The sequence below is a fragment of the Argiope bruennichi genome, chromosome 9 (assembly GCF_947563725.1).
Source record: "Argiope bruennichi chromosome 9, qqArgBrue1.1, whole genome shotgun sequence".
Classification (NCBI taxonomy): domain Eukaryota; kingdom Metazoa; phylum Arthropoda; class Arachnida; order Araneae; family Araneidae; genus Argiope; species Argiope bruennichi.
In genome coordinates this window covers 5569253-5589431 of record NC_079159.1, presented here as the reverse complement: position 1 = coordinate 5589431, position 20179 = coordinate 5569253, and the positions used below count along the sequence as shown (strand labels likewise).

Sequence of the window (20179 nt, the reverse complement as noted above, 5' to 3'; positions counted from 1 at the left end):
TATCAATAAATTACTTATGTATATGCACCTAATTCTATATTAGTATTCTTAAAAGTGTGCCATTGAATTGGGCGTTTTTCATATGTCTGTCTTACTGTATATTTATTTTTCAGATAACTTAAATAACCAAACTCACTAAGAAATTAGTTTAACTTCGAATAAAAGAAAACACACTCGGTAGTAGATTTTGTTCTAATAATATTCCACTTAAATCGCATAATAATCGGATAAGATAAAATCAAATGTTTTTTGTTTTATCACTCGTAACTCGCTAGCTAAGATTTTTCGATAGCACCACTAATATATATTTTTATAAAAAAATATCCGTAGACCGAAACTCAACGGATTCGATGTAATGGTTGTACGGTAAACAATTTAACAGGCTTAAAAAAAAGAAAGGCGCTTTATTCTACTTGAAGACATTAACACATGATCAACAAAACCCATCCAAAGAATACACGAGAACAGCATTTAAAGTGAACAGTAACTCACAAGTAGTAAATCTGTAAGAAACAATCGTAACAGCACAAAGCACTCAAAGAGAGTTATGCAGAAGAGAGACTTCATGCAACTATTCACGCCTCTCCAACGTCTACTATTCTCCACTGTCTCCCCTCCACTATTCTCCGCTTGAGTTGCCCCCGACTGTTGACTCATCTGAAACACAATGCTCAACTTAATAGTGGTTAGCTACACAGCACACGACTCATTGCTTTATGTACTTCTCTGAACTCGTTAACTCGTCTGAAACCTATTCTATCTGACGGCTTTTTATAGTTTTCGTAGTAGACAAATAAGGTTCTAAAAAGATCATCACGGTTCTCCTGATAAATCTATCTCTAAAATTTCTACTGATTCTGGAATCTTCTGTTTCGTCGCCAAACGATCTCCAAGGTCAAAGGTCATTGATCCGGCATTCATTAAACATTCATTAGACTTGACCATAAAACTGCCTTCTACTAGGAGATTTACTGAGCTAGGAAGCAATATTACAATTTCAAAACAATATTAAATTAAAAGGAAAACTAAGATGGCATGAATCTGGGAGCTTTTTTTAAAATTTAGGTATTGATGTTAATAATTTTTTTTTTTCATAGACTTAAATTCGCAATCCATTTATTTATTCAATTTCTAGATTTTTTGACCTACATTTGTATTTCTACTAGTTGTCTGAAGAAACTCTGATGACACCAGAGAGTTTCTATTTTATAATACGCTCATTTTAGAAATTTTAAACTCTAATATAATGGAATAATATTTCAAAATATTTAAATGCTTTTTCTATTATATTTTTAAAACCAATTATCAGCTGTCAAATGTTTATCGTCGACAATGAAAGAAAACACATATCTTCCTATACGATTACAAAATAACGATTCACCTTAAACCACCTTAATTCGGGACAGTTTGAAATGGATTATTTTGTTTGAAGTCTTTTGCTGCAACTCAGAATTGATTGATCTTTTTCCATCTCACTTCTAAATCTTATTCTAAGTTCAGAATTGGTCAGAGCCAGTAGTGGAGACTAAGGTATGAGCTGAATTTTCGAGATTTCATGATTCTGTTTGCATTTAATTTGAAGAAAATCACTTTCAGATGGATATCTAAATGAAATCAATTGTTATTTATTTCCCTTTACTTTGATGCAATTAAACAATGTAATGCAATTTTAGTTCAAAAAATCAATTTTAGACGTAATTTTGTCTACTTTCCTAAGCCAAATGTAAAGAAAAAGAAACGTTACATTGAAAATCATTCTTAATAGAAATTTACAATTTTAGGTACTACAAAGTTTTGATGCGTCCGATAAAGAGAAACAAATTTTATAGAATAACATCGTATGATAATGATAAGATTTATTTTGAAGTCATCTTTTATTTAAAAAAAATATTTTAAGACTGTAGGTTAAAATGCTCTTTTTTATAATTTAAGAATACCTTCTCAATACTTTCAATAATTATAATAATTTGTTCACTTAATGGAATAGAAATGATAAAAATTTTAGATGAATTGGTATGATTGCATTTTAATCCATAAAATAGTAACTGAATGTTTGTATAGATGGTTTTAAAGTTTTCTGTCTAAAGGAGGTAAAAAAGAATTAAAAGAATGAGAGGAAATACATCCTACTACATGAATTTGAATAAAAATCATATTTAAAATAACTTAAACTATGTCTTGTTCAAGAAATAAAAATTAGAGACAAGATATTTCATAATATTAAATATATCAGCCAAAACGAGTAGTCTATGAAGAGTAACAAATGCTCGAGAAGCATGGAAAGTTGAGTGACGTCTCCCCTCTGCGACATTCTCTCTGACGGCTTTGTGTTGTTATGGCTGTTTACGTCTGATTTGCTGTTTATGTGCTGCTGTTTACTTCAAATACTGTTCTTGCGTACGCTTCGTGTTTTAGAGCGTTAGATAAAGCGGATTTACTTGGTCCTAATTTTTGTCATAGGCTTATTTTTTTCTGATTATTATTTTAGCACTCCGGGCATCTCATAGATAAAAACATAAAAAACAGACAAAACAATTACATTTTTCGAATTAGCTGTATCATACGAGAATACTTCAGTACCAGAACATTATTCAAATGAGTTTCAAAATGAGTGACATAATGTCTCTAAACGAATTAGGCACAGAAGAACGCTTTTTTACGAAGCCATGTGATTTTTGTATTATTTTCGAACGATAAAAATGAAAGATTAAACATAAGAAGAAAGTGACAACAAGCTGAATATGATAACAAAGTGAAAGAAACTTGTAATATTTCCCTTTTGGAATAATAAAACACTGAAAAAATAATCAAACATTGAAAAAAATATTTCAGCCTATACTTTTCCTTTAAACGAAGAAATAAATAATACTTTCAATCCAGTGACACCAACGTGGTAACATTGTTTTGTTATCGTCAGATGTGACGTATACTATTCACATCAATTGAGAAAAGCTACAGATTTGACGGATAAAAATCTTATAAAATTGCATTGCATTTGGAAGACTATTTCTCTACTTATCATAAAAAAGAGAACTATTCAATGATTGCAGAACTTAGTTAAAAATAGAGATAGTTTGGTTTTAAAAAAAAAATTTAATTTTTAAAAATGTAATGAAGTCAGAATATATTAGGTTGGGGAAAAAGAAATCCATTATTTTTAAGTGAACTTCAAGCCTTTATTTAACTTACTCATTACCAATTTTAGTCAAATATGTACCGCTTTGTTCTATAATTTGTTGCCATTTTCAAGGTAGCTCCATAATGCCTCTCCCATAGAAGTCTTGGTCCTTACTAAAAAAAAATCTAGTCATCGATTTTTCCCAATCTTTTTTTGATGCCAATTTCTTATAACTAAGGAAATTTTGCAATGCAAGAAAAACATGGTAATCACTTGGTGCTAGGTCGACACTATATAGCGGATGCATCAAAACTTCCTAACTAAGCTCCCGGAGTTTCTGGCATGTCACTCCTGATGGAACACAACACTTCTCCTGTTGGCCAGTTCTGGCTATTTCTGATCAATCGCTAGCTTCAAATTGTCCATTTATTGACAGTAGAGATCCGAATTTAGTGTTTGGCCATATGGAAGCAACTCCAAATAAACATGCCTTTCCAATTCCACCAAATGCACTGCAGAACCTTCCTGGCCATTACATCTAGTTTGGCCATCGTTTGAGCTGCTTCACCGAGCATTGACCACGATCGTTTTCTCACAATGCTGTCTTATGTGACCCATTTCTCATCCCGAGCCACCATCCATTTAAAAAAAGGTCGATTTCAATCCATTGAGCCAAGGTTTCTCAGATAGAAATTTGATCCATCTGTTAACAGGTGTGGCACGAAAACATTATTTCTGAATCTAGCTTTGTGTAAATGTTTTTAGATTCTTTTATGGTTGATCTTTTTCTTCTGAACGATGCTACAACTGCTAATATGCCGGTAAATATCGATTATTTCTGAGATTTTATCGACATTCGCGACGACCTAAACGGAATCGACAAAAGCAAAATGGCACGTAATTACCTGTTACAGTTTCGGGATCATAAACAAAATTCACAATTTCAGCTTGTATTTTCTCCTTTATCGAAAAAAAACTAAAACGTACCGAATTTTCTCTTTGTTGATTTCCATTTTTAACACCTGTCATTCTCAACTGAATGGACCAAACAAAGAACAGCAAAAGAATTTGTTTAGTACAAATTACCACCGTTCCAACAAGCATTAATCTAAAATAGTTTGATCTATACCTTAAGAGATATCGATCATTACAGCCATCTACCGAAAAAAATAATTGATTTCTTTTCCCCAACCTATTATTTTAAGGATGATTTTTGCAATAAATCCGATTAATCACCTTTATTTGTATGTATTATTTCATTGAAGGCAGCTAAATTTATTATGCTTTAATGAGTTTTGTACCTTATATTTATACATCATAATGAGCAACTTTGATCAGTAGTAGTGAAAGAATTTTTTTGTGAACAGTGCAGACTTAAAAGTCACTTTAAGATTCTATAATTAGCCCTGTGACTATTCATTGAAAAACTTTCTTTTCGCCAATTTTTCACAGTGTATATAAAAATAATGCCTATATGCTTCATCGTGACATTGTTTCCATCCTTAAGAAATATAATCTGTACATAATAGATATCGATCCTTATCATTTGTGTTTAATTCATCACTAGTCTGCGGAGATTGTAAAATACCTTATTTTCATTAGCTTGTAACACTTTATGTTATAGAGTTATCAAAACATGCCTTTATTTTTTATCAACATTAGTAACTTTCAATATAACATGCATTCTAATAAACATATTTTTTCTGCATGGCCAACACTTTGCTTAAATGTTTCTTATATTAGAAATGTGCTTTTATCATTATGTTTTGAACTAATTCCTTGTGTTTTTCGCGATGCTTTTCTCTGCTCCGTAGGTCTTCAGGTAGTTCTCAAGTCTATCATCAAGGCAATGGCACCTCTACTCCAAATCGGCCTCTTGGTGCTTTTTGCCATTGTAATATTTGCTATTATAGGCCTTGAATTTTACAGTGGTGCTCTTCATAAAACTTGTTTCAGCATAGTGGATAGATGTAAGTATAACGCTCTCTGTCTCTCCCTTCTTTTTGCTTCACTTAGTGTCATAATAAAGTGCTGTATTTTACGTCTTTAAGCATTTTTAATGGTCATGCAACTCGAATTATAAAACGTATTGCAGAATTTTTTTTGTTTTTTGACATTCATTTCAATTATAACGCTGTACTAACTCAGAAGAAATAGTTTAACTAAATTTCTATAGCATTGAAAAATTACCCAACGTTAAATAAACGGAAAATAAATCAGATCCCGAAAATAATTGTAATCGTTCTAATTCCATTTGATATAACTTTCTTTACCTAATCTAAATTACCTACTTAGTTCAACTTAGTCCAAAGTGATTATTTCAATCTTTCTTGTTCCAGCTTTCCTCTTAATCTACATTTGATCTAGCTTAATCCAAAAGTCAAAGTTTCTTAATAAAGATTAAATTGGTGTCTTCCAGTAATAAGAAACTTTTAACACCTAAAGTGTAACAATATAATTTAGTCCCAATATATATTATATTTAGGAAGTTCAAGTGTATCTACCTAAATTCTTTGCTAAAACGCACACTAGTCAATCAATTCTAGAAGAATGCAGTTTAAATGTATAGCCAGAAGAAAGAACGCATAAACCCATAATCTTCTCAGCTATACAATGCAATAATCAATATTCTATTGATGTGGGAGAATAAAGTAATCGTGGGAAAGCCAATCTAATAAGCTTTCTTTCAAAGCAATTGTATGGCATTAGAACTAGGACTCGTCCCTTGTTCTGTTTGTCTATTACAGTGCCTTTGCATAGTCTTCGTTATTCTCACACCTTAGAATAACACATTCACTTGGCGCATTTTCTAACAAATGAATATTCTATTTGTCTATCCCAGTCTCATAGTACAATCTTAGTTTTACTGATTCCTCACAGTAACACAGTTACTTGGTGTATTTTCTAATAAATGAATATTTTATTTGTCTATTCCAGTGTTATTGTATAATCTTAGATTTTCTAATATTTCACAGTAACACATTCACTTGGCATATTTTCTACTTAATGAATATTCTATAAAATGATTTTGTTTTGCTAAATTCTTGTTAACTGTTTTCCTTAAAAATTATTTATTCTCACAAAGAACTACGAAAACCCGTTTTGAAATTTGAACATTATGCAACATAATTAGATAAGTTCAAGAGATATAAATTCATAATACATTTCACATTAAAACCTTTTTACTAAATTCACGTCTGTCTTTTAATTTATCATAACGGATTTGTTTGATGTCACTCAATTTTTATATCATATTCGCCAATTCGTCAGAGGCAGGCTATAACCATCATTTCATACTACTTGAATTCGAGATTGTGATAGAATCAATTGAATAAAAAGTAACTGGGCATATAATTTACCTATGAGTATGACTGAACGTTTCAATCTATCTTAACTATTATAAATGGATCTACATTAAACTCACAAGACCTATGCTGTTCATTGAAATAGTATCTGAATGCACGTATCTCGTTTTCAGTGGATTCAATACAATAATTGTTTCAGTTGGCCATGATCTTTTAAATTTGCTTACTTTCTGAATCTTGTTTTCCAATATCATCTTGGCACTCAGTGACAATATAAACTAAAAACAGTAGAGATATAATGCCTTCTCAGTTATCAGCGGCTTTCCAACTAGGCAGACTAGGCAACTGTCTAGGGCTGCTATATTGAAGGAGGGAAAGAACCGAAGGCAGGTCACTTAAAAAATGCTATTAACCTAGTTATAAAATAAATAAATTTTCAAAAACTTACTTTATTAATTATAAAATATTATGCTTGCAATGAGTGTACAAAGTGAGTAATCAAAATCATTAATTAAGGTATAAGTAATAACTGTTTGTAAAATATTGGAATATTAATTATTCATTAACCTGTTTATATTTCATTTGACAAATCATGGGAAATAATAATTCTTAATATTATATTTGTTTGAAATGTATTGTTTCTTTATAAACACTTATAATAATTAAATGCTTATATTTATGAGTAAAGAAATCATTAACTAATGGTTATGGTTATTTTTTTTCAGAATTATAATTCTGAAATGCATAATATATATACACATTTTCACAAAGTTACTGAAACTTTAACTAAAATGAATTATTATAATGCTGATTAAGTTAAAAATGCGTCGAAATATGCAACTAAATTGACCAGTTGTTAAATGTGTATTTCTTACGATCACAAGACGTCTAAATCTGGGCCCCGGTGTAACTAATTACTGAAAATCTTTTTTGCAGATGAAATTGTTACCGAGGGGGACCAAACCACCCCTTGTTACATGACTCATGACCCCGAGAAAATCCCGAGTGGGGCTTACACTTGTGATCCAAATGAAGCACAATGCGATGAGGGTTGGATAGGACCCAATTTCGGCATCACTAGCTTTGATAATATTTTTTTTGCCATGTTGACAGTTTTTCAGTGCATCACCATGGAAGGCTGGACGGCCATTTTATACTGGGTGAGCTCTCATTTTGCTTATTATTATTAAATTCCGCTTGTATTGATTCATTTGCTTATCTTTCTGAAAGAGCATTGCTATTTTATTATTTAGAATATATTTCATATAAGAAGAACTTTTTTTTCGGGGGGAAGGGGTAATTTTTTACTCTCCATTGTCTATCACATTGTAATTTCACTTGTTTTATAATAATTAAAAATCTCTTGCAGTTTTTTTTTCAGTGTGTGTTAAAAACTCATACTGAAATACTTTTCGAAATTGATTCTTAGAACCTTCATTATTTTCATAAACCATTATAATTTAATTTTTTTTTCTCAAAACTTGTTTCGGTTTTATAAAGAGACAGTTTTTTTCATCATTTTTTTTCACTTCCTCATGAATTAGAGAAATCTAAAATTATATTCTGTTGTGTGTTCACGATGAATAAAAATCTTGCGATCGATTTTTTTTTCTTTATTTTTTTTACGAATACAATATTTTTTGTTTGTATACTTCATGTGCAAAAAAGTAAAAAAATTGAGCTTTTAAAATTTTTTTAATTAATTTTTTTATTTTGAATATTTTTACAAGCGAGACAATGAAACTCCTTTTCTTAAAAAATAACCTAAAATTAAATGTTTTGATATTTTTATCTGTTAAAATCAATTACTCAAAACAGTTTTTATAGCAATTAAATGTTAATAAAAATATATCTGGAAAAATATTTATAAAAAAATATATTAGTTGGGAAGTAAAAATAGAGAACTGCAACTTGCACCCCTTGAGGACTTAATCCCTCTCTGAACGAGATCTTCGGGTCCAAAGCTGAGACTCTTCCTCGAAGCCATTGCGATTTATTTTTTTCCCATAAGACTTTATCGGTCGATCTTATAATTCCAAGATTAATTACTTAAGGATACAAGTTATCAGCTTGCAGCTTTTACTACACAAGATATCTTTAAGAAAATACTGAAGAAAAAACTATTTTCTCTATAACTTTTATGGCTTCCTATGGAATCATATCATAAAACGCAGTATCTTTTTAATCTTTTACTTAATCTTCTTTAATCTTTTTAATCAATTTCTGACCATTTAATCACGTAACTTTTTTAAATTATTATAAAATACTAGCAATTTTGTACAAAAAGACGTGCAGTAAAAAATATAGAGTTTCCCAAAACAAAGAAGTACGTCCATTTCAATGTATTATCATTCTTTAGGTAGTATAATATATGCGGAAAAAATTAGTGCCTGACAACTTTAAGAAATCTCGCATTTACATACAAATCATGAAGATTTTAATAGCGTATATTTTCAGTTTTGTACTTCTTTTGTTCCCGTATCAGTTCTAAGCTTAAGAAAAATATCAATTGAAAAATTGGAATCAATGAATCGTATTTTCTGTAAAATATTCGTTGTAAGCATCTTAAAACAAAAAAAAATTTTTTTTCTTCTAATAAAGGAATATTTTCCACAATTTTACTCTTCAAGAAAATATTGTAAAAGCAAAGTACGTTGCTGTATGTATTACAATTTTTTTAATAAGCTTATCTGGTTTATCTTTTGATATGCTACTAAATGTTGTAAATATTTGTATTTGATACTTATTATACTTTTCAGATGCTACAAACATACATTTAATAGCATCTCCGCAGGTAGCAAATCAGCGCCTTCGGGGGAGGGGGGACTAAAATATTTCGTAATAATAGTGAAATAACCACTCATATATTGATCTCATTTGAAATATTAACATGTTTACATTCAATTCAAAGATATTTTCGCCTTTCTTGGGGAGGGGGGACTAAACTTGAATTAATGATTATGCACATGGAAAAATCATAAAAAGACTTCTTAATCCCCAACATACTGATAGTATTTGAAAGTACCGCTTCAATCAAATGTTTCGTAAATGATAATATATTCAAAAGAAGAAAAGTGCCGTTCTGATAGCGGGCAGTAAATAGTAACTGGAAGCAAAAATTAAATAATTATTAATTGAATTAATTAACCAATAAATAATTTCCTCTTTCCGGTTAAGATTCTGCAACAAAATCTGTTTAATGATACAAAAATGCAGTTAAAAAGTTAATGTTAAATTAATTTAGAATAAAAAGGATTAAGTTGTGATTGGATGTATTACATTTGAAATTGTTAAAACTTCGTCATTAAAATATTGTTTCTGATTCATTATTACTATAAGCCAAAATATTTCGATCATAATCTAATTAATAAGTTATTTTCTTCAACTAAATACTATACTTCTGTTCAAGTGAGATAATATTTGAATTATAGATTATTCAAATGATATACTAGCCATTCGTTGAATAAAAGCTTCAATGAAAAAAATTTATCAGAAAGTGAGGGTGTTACTCACAAAGGATTGTTCAACAGATTTATTCTTTCATGCACCCCACCCTTCCTTTTGAATGGCTAAGGTGTTCTCATCTCCAAAGCCATTATTATCTTCCTCAAAGTTCACCTAGTCAATCAGATACCCAGAATATAGCGATGAATACTATCTTTTAGAACTACAGGCACGATAGACACTGTCATTAAATAAAACCCAACAAGCAAACATTGAGTAGATTGATGTTAAAAGAGAGAGGAGGATAAGCAATTATGAAATAACAGTTGATTCTCTATGCCAAAGTGAGAGGTTGTATTAATACTTTTTCCATTGAACAAGCATTGATGGCACTTAATATGACTTATTAAGTGCTGCCATCCTGCATGAAAAGAATGTCCGTGTTATGACCCATGTTCTTAAAGTCCTGAGATTACAAAATCGAGTAGCATATTACGATACACGTGGATCGGTGACACCATTACTTTGAACGCATGCTGGAATGGCAGCATACTGAGAAATCATACTAAATATTTATGCTGAAAGTAGTCCATCTTCCCATTAGCTTATTGTTCAATAGCGTATTTTTAATACAAATTATTTATTTCATTAATTGCTAAAATACCATTTGAGTTATCTGCGATTTAAATTTTGTAGTAACAGAGACAGTAGAGCTTATGCTGATAAACTTTTTTTTTGTCAGCATCTTATCCATTTTGCTTTATTAATTCACTATTTTATACCACGTTTGCAGTAAAATTTATTATAATTTGAAATGATTGCGCCATTTTCTTTATATTTTTTATGTACCTTAGTATAGTTGGAAGTTTCAGATTTTAATTTTATGTCAAACAGCCTACAAGATGGATAATAATATTCAATGAATACAGTGGTAAGACTCCGGATTTGCCAATTTCAAAACCTTTCTCTCAGGCTTGTTTTTTTTTTGTTTGTTTTTAACTAGGGTAATCAAATAATCTTCTTTCAACTTATTAGACCGTAACTTTGGAAGACCCCGAGATTTTGAGATTTTTTCGGTAGTTTTAGGGTTACTTACTTTTGTATTTTAATTTGATTTATTTAGCTCATATACTTAAATATATTCAAATAAAAATCAAGTATTGTTTAAATTTCTTAATTTTCTTCTTAAGATTTTTTCTATATTTCAAAGTCGCTTTCAGAGTGTTATTTTTCAGTTAACTGAATGCTTCGCTAGTCAGCAACCCGATTAAATCTTGCATTTAAGTTTTTAGAATGTGTATGTCACTTTTTTTATGATTTTTTAAAATTAATTTTCATTTCATTAATTTTTATATGAGAGTTGCTATAAATGGCTCTTTGAAAGCTGCCCACAAGTAAATGTTTTATTATTTCAGTTTGTTCTAATAGTAATTAAAAATTCCTTATATAGAGATTAAATTAAATCCAATGAATTCATATATAGTTTTTGAAATTTGGATGGGAACAAAAGATTACAAATCGTTATTACCTAAGGTCCCTACAAAATTTAATCGGACACTGCATGGAAATCGCTATATGCACAATTCTAAAATTACCAATGTACTTATTGTCAATAACCATGCGCCATAGGCTTGTTCTGCTTCTCCTATTTTGAATCAAATTCACCGATTGCGATGCTACATTTTCTCTTTCACAATTTTCTGAAAGAAATTCAACATCCTAGAGATATGGAATCTTTGCTCAAATTTATGTACTCTAAAATATTATTTGTATTCTGTATTTTAACAAGATTTGACTGAACTCTCTCTATATATAACTCGTAATCATGTAACAGAGATGGTAATGTAAAAACACTTCATAGCAAATTAAAATGTCTTATTCATCCGATTCCGGGCTTCACTTTCGTAAATCTCATTTGAATTCAGGAGTTTCTTACTAATATGAATAGAATAGTGTTGAATTCAGACTAAATGAGGATCTAATGTTCGACATAATAGTTTTAATACTCTCTACGCACTCTAAAACTCTAAGGAATTATGTATCGAATCCATAACTCTCTTACTCTGGTCCAATCTTGCACATTTTCACTTTATTCTCAGTTTGTGAGTTATTTATAAGAAACAGGAGTTATAAGCAAAACATACTGAAATGGGTACACTTTTTTATGATACGATTTAATCCTTATTGCATAGCTATAGACTACTCTGTATTATGTATTGTATATTTAAAAACGAATTTATTCTCTTTCCCGCAGACTAACGATGCGCTTGGAAGTAACTTCAACTGGATCTATTTTGTACCTCTTATTATTCTGGGATCGTTTTTTATGCTCAACTTAGTTCTCGGTGTTCTTAGTGGGTAAGTTTCCCCTTGCAGTTTTTATTCTTTCAAAACTGAAACATCACGCGCACGTTACTGTACATTTCAACTATTAACCTGCACTGTCTTTAATTTGTACACATCTGTAATCTCAGATTATAAGCAAGCAAAGCTGTTAATCATTAGTACCCCCTCTTCAAGCTGTAAATTGTTTATGGATTCAAACTAAAAACTATTTATTATCAAAAGTTTTAAATCTTTTATATTCACTAGTTATAATTTTGTTTTAGATACATAAATAACTTATATCTGCTAACCAAATGCAGATGTGCCACTTTCCCATATTTTAAGCAAGGTTTTCTTACACTTTTTTTTTCTTATAATCCTCTTTTTTGAAAGAATCGGTTAATTCCCATCACTATACAGACACATCGAATAACATAATAGGGAAAAATTAAATATTATCTATTATAAACTAAAAAGAGTAAAATAAATTTAGTTGTAATATTAATTGAAATATTTGTAACCAATGCGATTTTCTGCATAAAGTTTTCCTCCTCACTTTAAAAGAGTAGCCAGAAATAAACGTTGCCAATGTTTTTGTCAATTTTGACACAAATATCTGTTGAAGTTTGAGCCCATAAAATAACTCAAGAATACTTTTATGAGCAATCGAAATGAGATCCATTCATTTGAGTTAAAATGTTTTCCTTCTGTAAAAGAATAAAACGGAGTTCGTTTTTAAATGAAGGGATCTTTATTTTATTTTTGTAAACGCCTCAATCTTCAGGCATATTTCTCTGTCTAATATTTAAATATTTGATAATATTTGATAAAATTATATAAAATATATAAAAATCATGATATTTTTATCCTTAAAATTATTTGTAATTAAATCTTTAAAGTTGTTTGCTGAATAGACTTTTGCAAAATTACTTTTGTTTACTTGCGCGTAAGATATCTGAAAAAAAATATAATACCAAAGTGTATGCAATTCACGCACATTTTATCAAAAATGTGAGTTTTATAGTAAGTCCAAAAGAAACTTTTTTTAAAAATATGTTAGTAATTGGTATGATGTTACAGTTTGAACATCTTCAACATTATTAAAAAAGCTCACCGATGAAATTAATTAGCCTGTAAAAAATCTTTAAAAGGAACTCTTATTATTACGATTATTTAAAGCTCAACTTGTTTGGTTTACGTATAAGATATTATTTTAAAATATTTTCAATTTGAACACTATCTGTAGGAGGAGTAATATTAATGTTGCTATTAAAAATGAAATATAAAATTTGCATTTTCAATTTAAATTTCAAACAACTTAAATTTTTTGTCTTTTAATCTGGGTTGTCTCATAAAAAATATACATTTCGTACACTTCCTTAATACTTTCTTACTTCTTTTTCCAGTGAGTTTGCAAAAGAGAGGGAAAGAGTGGAAAATAGACAAACTTTTTTAAAAATTAGAAGGCAGCAACAGTTAGAAAAAGAGCTGAATGGTTATGTAGAGTGGATATGCAAAGCAGGTAAGCGCTTGTTTTCTTCATTTATTCTTGTTAATTCATAATAAAATAATCAAGAATTTGAAAAGAAAAGCATCATTCATAAGAAACTGAAACAAATCAGATTTTTGTAGTTGGATTAAGAGTTTGCTTAATCTAATTTAAAAAAATTATCAACAAAAATAATTTTTCGTGCGTTTCCTTAGCTGCTCAAAAAAAGAACATGACTAAATTTTAAAAAATGGATTCAATTCATAATCACATAATATGTCTCAAGTGCATCCGTTAGTTTGATTTTGGAAACTAATGCATTTAGACTGAAACAAGGGCATGGCGTCATAGCATAACATAAGATAACGCTAGATTATATGGATAATTACGATGTGTTATTTTTGGAAACCAATGCTTGTTTTATATGATTTAAAAAAGACATAGCGTCGTAGCTCAACATGCAAAATAACAAGCAAGCAAATACTAGATGACATCGTTAATTACAATTCCATATTTTTGAAAAACAATGCGTGTCTTGTGAGATGAAAAAATGTCATAACTTCACATCATAAGATAACACGGAGAAAATATCTCGATGATTTGAGCAATTGCGATAAATAACAATCATTAGTCATGTTTATTGGCTTCATTTATTTGATTCGGGATAGGACTGGGGAGGGATTGTCATTCATCAAGAAACTTCTATAGATATAAAAAAAATCCTGTCGTACTTTCGTTTTAAATGGATATTTTATTAACTTTCTTTTTAGCACTTTTCTTTCACTTCTTTCATGTTTGTTAAGATGGAATTTCATAAATAAATTTAAATTTACTTCCTGGTGTACTAAAATTTTCCAATTTCTTTTTACTGTTATATGTTCTGGATAAAGATTCTCTATTTTTGCATTTTTAGAATTTATCTAACAGTTACATTTATTTTAGTTGATTAACTGACAGTACTAATGTATCAATGAATAGTTAATTAAATGTCATTCCACATAAGTGATATCCCTGGTAATATGTGAAAAATAATAAATCTCACGATGAAATAAAAAAGAGAAAATTGTGGAAATTAATTATTACATAGATACCTCTTTTCATGCATAAACATTTTCATGCTTCTCTTTAACTTTAAATATTCTTTTAAAAAATTCGAAATTTCAAGGAATTTTGCTAATAATGCCGCATTGAAAAGAGGTAGTCGACTCTCCATGGCCGAATGGTGATAGCACTGATCTCATAATCAAGAGATCGGAAGTTCGAATCCCGCTAGAGACAATGCGATTTACAGTTTTAATAAATATTTAATTCCTTGATTTTATGTTTCTCTTTATTTCATGTCCCAGAAGATTCTGGACATTTCTTTAGTTTACCAGACGAGTGTTCTGGACTTTTCTTACTGTCTCCAGAAAAGTATTCTGGAACTTTCCCTGTTAGTATAAAAGCAGAAGATCTGTCAGTCACTGTGTTCTCAGTTCAGAGTTGAGTTAAAAAATTGGTTTAGCTCTACTTCTTGTGTGTGTCATTGAGTTCCACACCAAAGAACCTACGTGACAATATCTTCGAAAATATTTTATATTAAGCCAAGAGATATTTTGTTTTTCTAAAGTCATTATTTTTAATTAACTGTATATATATATTTTTTACTGTAATTCTTTGATTTCGAAATACATGCTTTTCAATGTATCTTGGAATACTATTCACCAAGAAATATATTATTTAATACAAAAACAAGTATTTTTTTGTAAATCGTGCTCTTGCTTCCTTTCCTTACAATCTGACATGGGCATTCACCCTTTCTTGCCGTATAATTGAGACTCTATAACTTTCAGAAACTAAACTGTGTTATTTCCTTAATAATTTCAATAAATAATTTACCTCTCTCAGCATTTCGTAAATGATTAAGATTATTCGATGGATACCTAGACTGATAAAATCTAGACTAATGACTAATATCTTGGGGTTTCGAAATTGAAAAACTGCATTTTAAAAGCAGTATCACTTAAAATAAAATAACATATATTAGATTGCATCACTTAAATCTGCCGGGAAAAAATTTCTTCAAGTTAGTATAATGAGAACATTTTACCTGCTTGGACGTATCATTTTCATTTTACCGCTGCTGAAAGTTACAGAGTTCTTTCCCAAAACACCGAGGGTATCCTCAAAGCATAATGCCACAAATTATCAAATGATACTAATCAAATATTTTAATATAGTCCATACAGAAAGTCCTTAAAAAATGCTATCTCTTGCATATATCAAGATCGGTTTATTTTTTCTATAGGAGAACAAGCCTTATACAAAATTAACCAGGGGGAGTTATCTCCTAGAAACTTTCGAACATTTTTTTCAAATACAAATGTCATCCTGCCTTTCCCACATAAGCATTATTGACCTTCGGTAAGGTCGTTAATACTGCAAGTCTTGGAATTTTGCTTCCAATATACCACAGTTGAATGTTTTGTATTGTGTAGTAAAATGAAGAAATTCTTTCTTTTGTGATTAATTTTAAGCAAAATTCAAAACGAAACTACAGTTTTAGTAATAAGATTACATATGAACCTTTATTTACCTAAATTTTATACCTTTATTTATCTATTTTCGAATTACCATGGTTTCATAAAAACAGATATACAGAGAGTCAGTCCGTAGACTAATTGAGTTAAAATTTTATATGGATTTGCATATTATGTGTTTAAACTGTGGTCTAAATCTTATCTATATAGTTCTCATGTTTCAAAGTTTCACGTTCGTTTGTTTTCGGATAGATAGACAAAGTTCTAGAGAATAGATTTCGTTCAAAATTTAAGACATATCTACAAATTTGTTGTAAAGGAAAAGCGTTTTAGAATCATCGTTTCCACAGACAGACAGAAACAATTCCAAAACTGTGTTTTTCGGTTTTAGAAAGATCTGAAATGAGAAAATTGGTCAAACTCTCGAGTTGGAGTTTTTTGACAAATACCATTCTTTTTGAATATTTCATATGCAAGAAAGTTAAAAAGAGCTCTGCTGTCTTTTATGCATATTAAGGTCAGTTTATTTCTTATATACAATTGCAAATATTCCCTGTTATACGAAATTGGAAGGATCTATGAGAGTATTGTAAATATTACTATTTGTAATTTTGTATATGTAACTAGAGTTGTAATTTAAATTCATTAACTCACAGTCTTCCATGATAATCATTATTGAAATAAACATCACAGCGGTGATTAGAAAACAAAGGATTTATCACAATGATAATAAATCTTTTTTTTCATAAATAAAACTGAATCATTTGAAAGTCATGTTGCCGAAAGCAGACATTTTTATGTAGGAACTTTAGTTGTATATTTTGGTACTTGACGTTATATAAGATTGTATGAATAAGAACATATTCTGTTAAAAGCAAATAATTTTCAGCGGAACATAGTAATTACCTGAATATGAACAAAAATGTAATTCTAATATAAAGCAATATATTCATTTTATCATGCATCTGTAAATTAAATTCTTTTCAGGATTTCTGTATTTTTTTCAGATATTTAGAGATATCATCTTCTTTCCATAGAAAACGATAATTTACAAGATATAATTCTGTTACTTTATATACTAATGGTTGTTGTTTATATTTAAGCACATTTTATACTACAACCAAAACTTTATATGACTTACATTTTTTGTTTGTTTGTTTCAGAGGAAGTTATTTTAGCTGAAGAAAGAACAACACTAGAAGAGAAACTTCATATAATTGAAGGTTGGTTTCGTTTTCCGTACACTTTGAAAATGCTCATTCAAATTTTAATATTTTACATAAAAGCTTCAAAAATTAATTTTCTTTTTCTAAAATATTATGCAATTAAATTTTAATTCTGTTATTATTTTTCAGTTCATTTCACATCTTTTAACTAGTAAAAAAAGGACTTTTGTGTATCTTTCATTTGTAAAAAATGTGAGTTTTCTCCATATTCCATAAAAATAGTTTTCCTTACTAACTAAAATACTCTTATTATTAATTTCGCGGAAAGTAAGATTTCACTCACTCACTTTCTTTCGAGTTTCTGTTATTGGGCAAAGAATTATGTGGAAATAATCTATAAAAATGTAAGAATGATGTAAATAAAAATGTAAGAAAAATGTAAATGCTAGAAATATGGATATTAAAGACATCCAATATCTCCTACCATTGTTTCAAAATTCTAGATAGGGTAATTAATTATATTTCGTTAATTAAAGTGGATGATCTTAAGATCTCTTGAAATTGAATGAAGTGTATTGCATATCTTTCGAATCAAAAGAAGCTCTACTTCCTTCTGACGAGCAACTTTTTGCAATTTCGTTCAAATATCTGTAATGACAAATATCTCTAAATGTAGTTTTAAGATCATACATCAAATTAAGTCCTTCAATATTTTAACTTTTTTTAATGTTCAAAAATAAATTTCCGATCTTCTAAAGAGAAAATCTAAACTTGGAGGTTCTTCGAATTTTAACATTAAATATTTGGAAAATTTCAATACCTTCCCGTTATGTTCTTCTTATACGAAAGAGTAAAAGTCTGCTATTATATCTTTACATTTCATGTCCAGCGTGGTTCCACTAGCAAACTTGTCTTTATTTGCCGGCGACATCAACATAATGTCACTACTGTATAGTAGTGACACTATGGTATTGCCATCAAGTGAGAAAAACCACAAATGTGATGCATAAATTTTCCAAATTTGCGCTACATTTGGGGAATTGTTTTGTTACCTATCATCGAAAAGAGATATGTTAAATAAATGCAGAATTTCATTGAAATGGAGTTATTTTATTTTTAAGAGAAATTTAATAAGAAAACATATTATAATTAAACTAGTATACGTTTTAATATTTTTTTAATACCTTGATAAATCGCATGTACATATATATTTTCATAAAAAACAACAATTATTTTGTGATGAATTTTGTGTTTCATTGTGCACATTATAATGAACAATTTTACAAAAAAGTTCTAGAACCAGCAAATAAAATTTCTGTGGTTCATAATGAACCGAAAGTGTTAAAAGAAAAGTTAAGATGTTAACAAATATTTTTAACATCATTGTTTTCTCTCAGCAATAATTTTTACGGAAGATTTTGTTTACCAAAACATGAAACTATTAATAAAAATGTTGAAATCACCAGTTTGAAATGAAGCGTCAGTTTTGAAGATATTTGATCCCAGTTATCAAATTTACAAAAATATTTGCGAACTACCAATCTTTGGTGATAATTGTTAATCCCTTATGATAGATGTCTGTAAGATGAATTTCTAGAATCTTTTTTATTTTTGCAGCACGCAAAAGAACTGCCAAAAGGAAGAAGATGAAAAACATGCACAATAAGAGTACGGATGAAGAAGAGGACGAGGACGACGGTAGCAAAGACAGTGATCCTGTTGGTAAGATAATGAAGAAAAGCAACTTTGATTCGCATTTAGAATGTTCTATTTTAAAGCATGATATTTATGCACTTTGTGAAATTGATTGAAAGGTATACATATTAAATTAATTTCAGAAATGTCCCAATTTTTAAAAAAATATATTTTACGATGTTTCTGAATTAGTTTTTGCTTCATATTAATCATAGCAACATTCTTAATTTTAGTACTTGTAATCTTTTCTTTAAATAAGTATGCAAATTTACGAATCTGAAATCGCTATTAAAAGAATATTTTTATATTCTCATGGAACATCTTTTTTTAGGAATAGTGACTTTTTCTTACAATTCTTGTGCCGTTTTGAAAGCTTACTTTTGTAAATAAAAGATTTTTTTAAAAAAATGTTGTTAACAATGCAAAAATAATTTTTCTTTATATTAAACTAGCTGTAATGCTTCGTGAATATTTCTTTATGATATTAAAAAGGCAGTTGAGGATTTCTTTAGTGTGTTAATGTTGCTTGTTTCACAATGTTCATTCATGTATTTAAATTTATATTTTTCTCTTGCCTTATTATTATATCAACAGCTAAAAAGGGAAAGTTAAAGGGTAAGTAATCTTTTTACTTGATTTTCAAAGATCATGATGTGAATTACTCACATCTTTATTTTATTATTTATTATCCACATTTTATTGTTATATTTTTTCATTCATACAATTCTCACATTTCATGAAAAATCATTTGTAATGGGATTTTTAGTATTTTTCTTTGCACTGGTACTTCTGAATTTTTCATTTATTATATAAATTTCCATTTTAAAGTATAATTATCAAGACATAATTGTAACAATACCTAAAATTAACAAAATTATTTCATGCTTCTCATCAAACTAATTTCAATAATTAAATTAACTAAATATTTTCCGTGGAAAGAACATCTAATAAAAATTATTATCAGTCGACGAATTCAATTCAATATCTGTCAAACGAATGAGAAATTCTTAAAATTGTCTCCTATTCAACCTTCTGACAAAAGCTATCTATTATTTTGGCTACCAAAGTACATATGCAACAAACAGGTATTCAAAAAGTTGTTTCGATTAGATGTTGTT

General features: G+C 29.1%; 1 protein-coding gene across 10 annotated transcripts in view; it reads left to right on the top strand.

Annotated features, from left to right (window-relative positions):
* Positions 1-20179, top strand: part of LOC129984378 (voltage-dependent calcium channel type A subunit alpha-1-like) — a 391421-nt gene that overhangs the window by 268647 nt on the left and 102595 nt on the right. For all 10 annotated transcript variants that reach the window (XM_056094255.1, XM_056094253.1, XM_056094248.1 and 7 more), the window contains exons 6-12: positions 4933-5088; positions 7360-7583; positions 12122-12225; positions 13599-13714; positions 17364-17423; positions 18984-19088; positions 19656-19676. In XM_056094255.1, coding sequence (XP_055950230.1) covers positions 4933-5088; positions 7360-7583; positions 12122-12225; positions 13599-13714; positions 17364-17423; positions 18984-19088; positions 19656-19676 — 786 coding nt within the window. The remainder of the gene's footprint in view (positions 1-4932; positions 5089-7359; positions 7584-12121; positions 12226-13598; positions 13715-17363; positions 17424-18983; positions 19089-19655; positions 19677-20179) is intronic.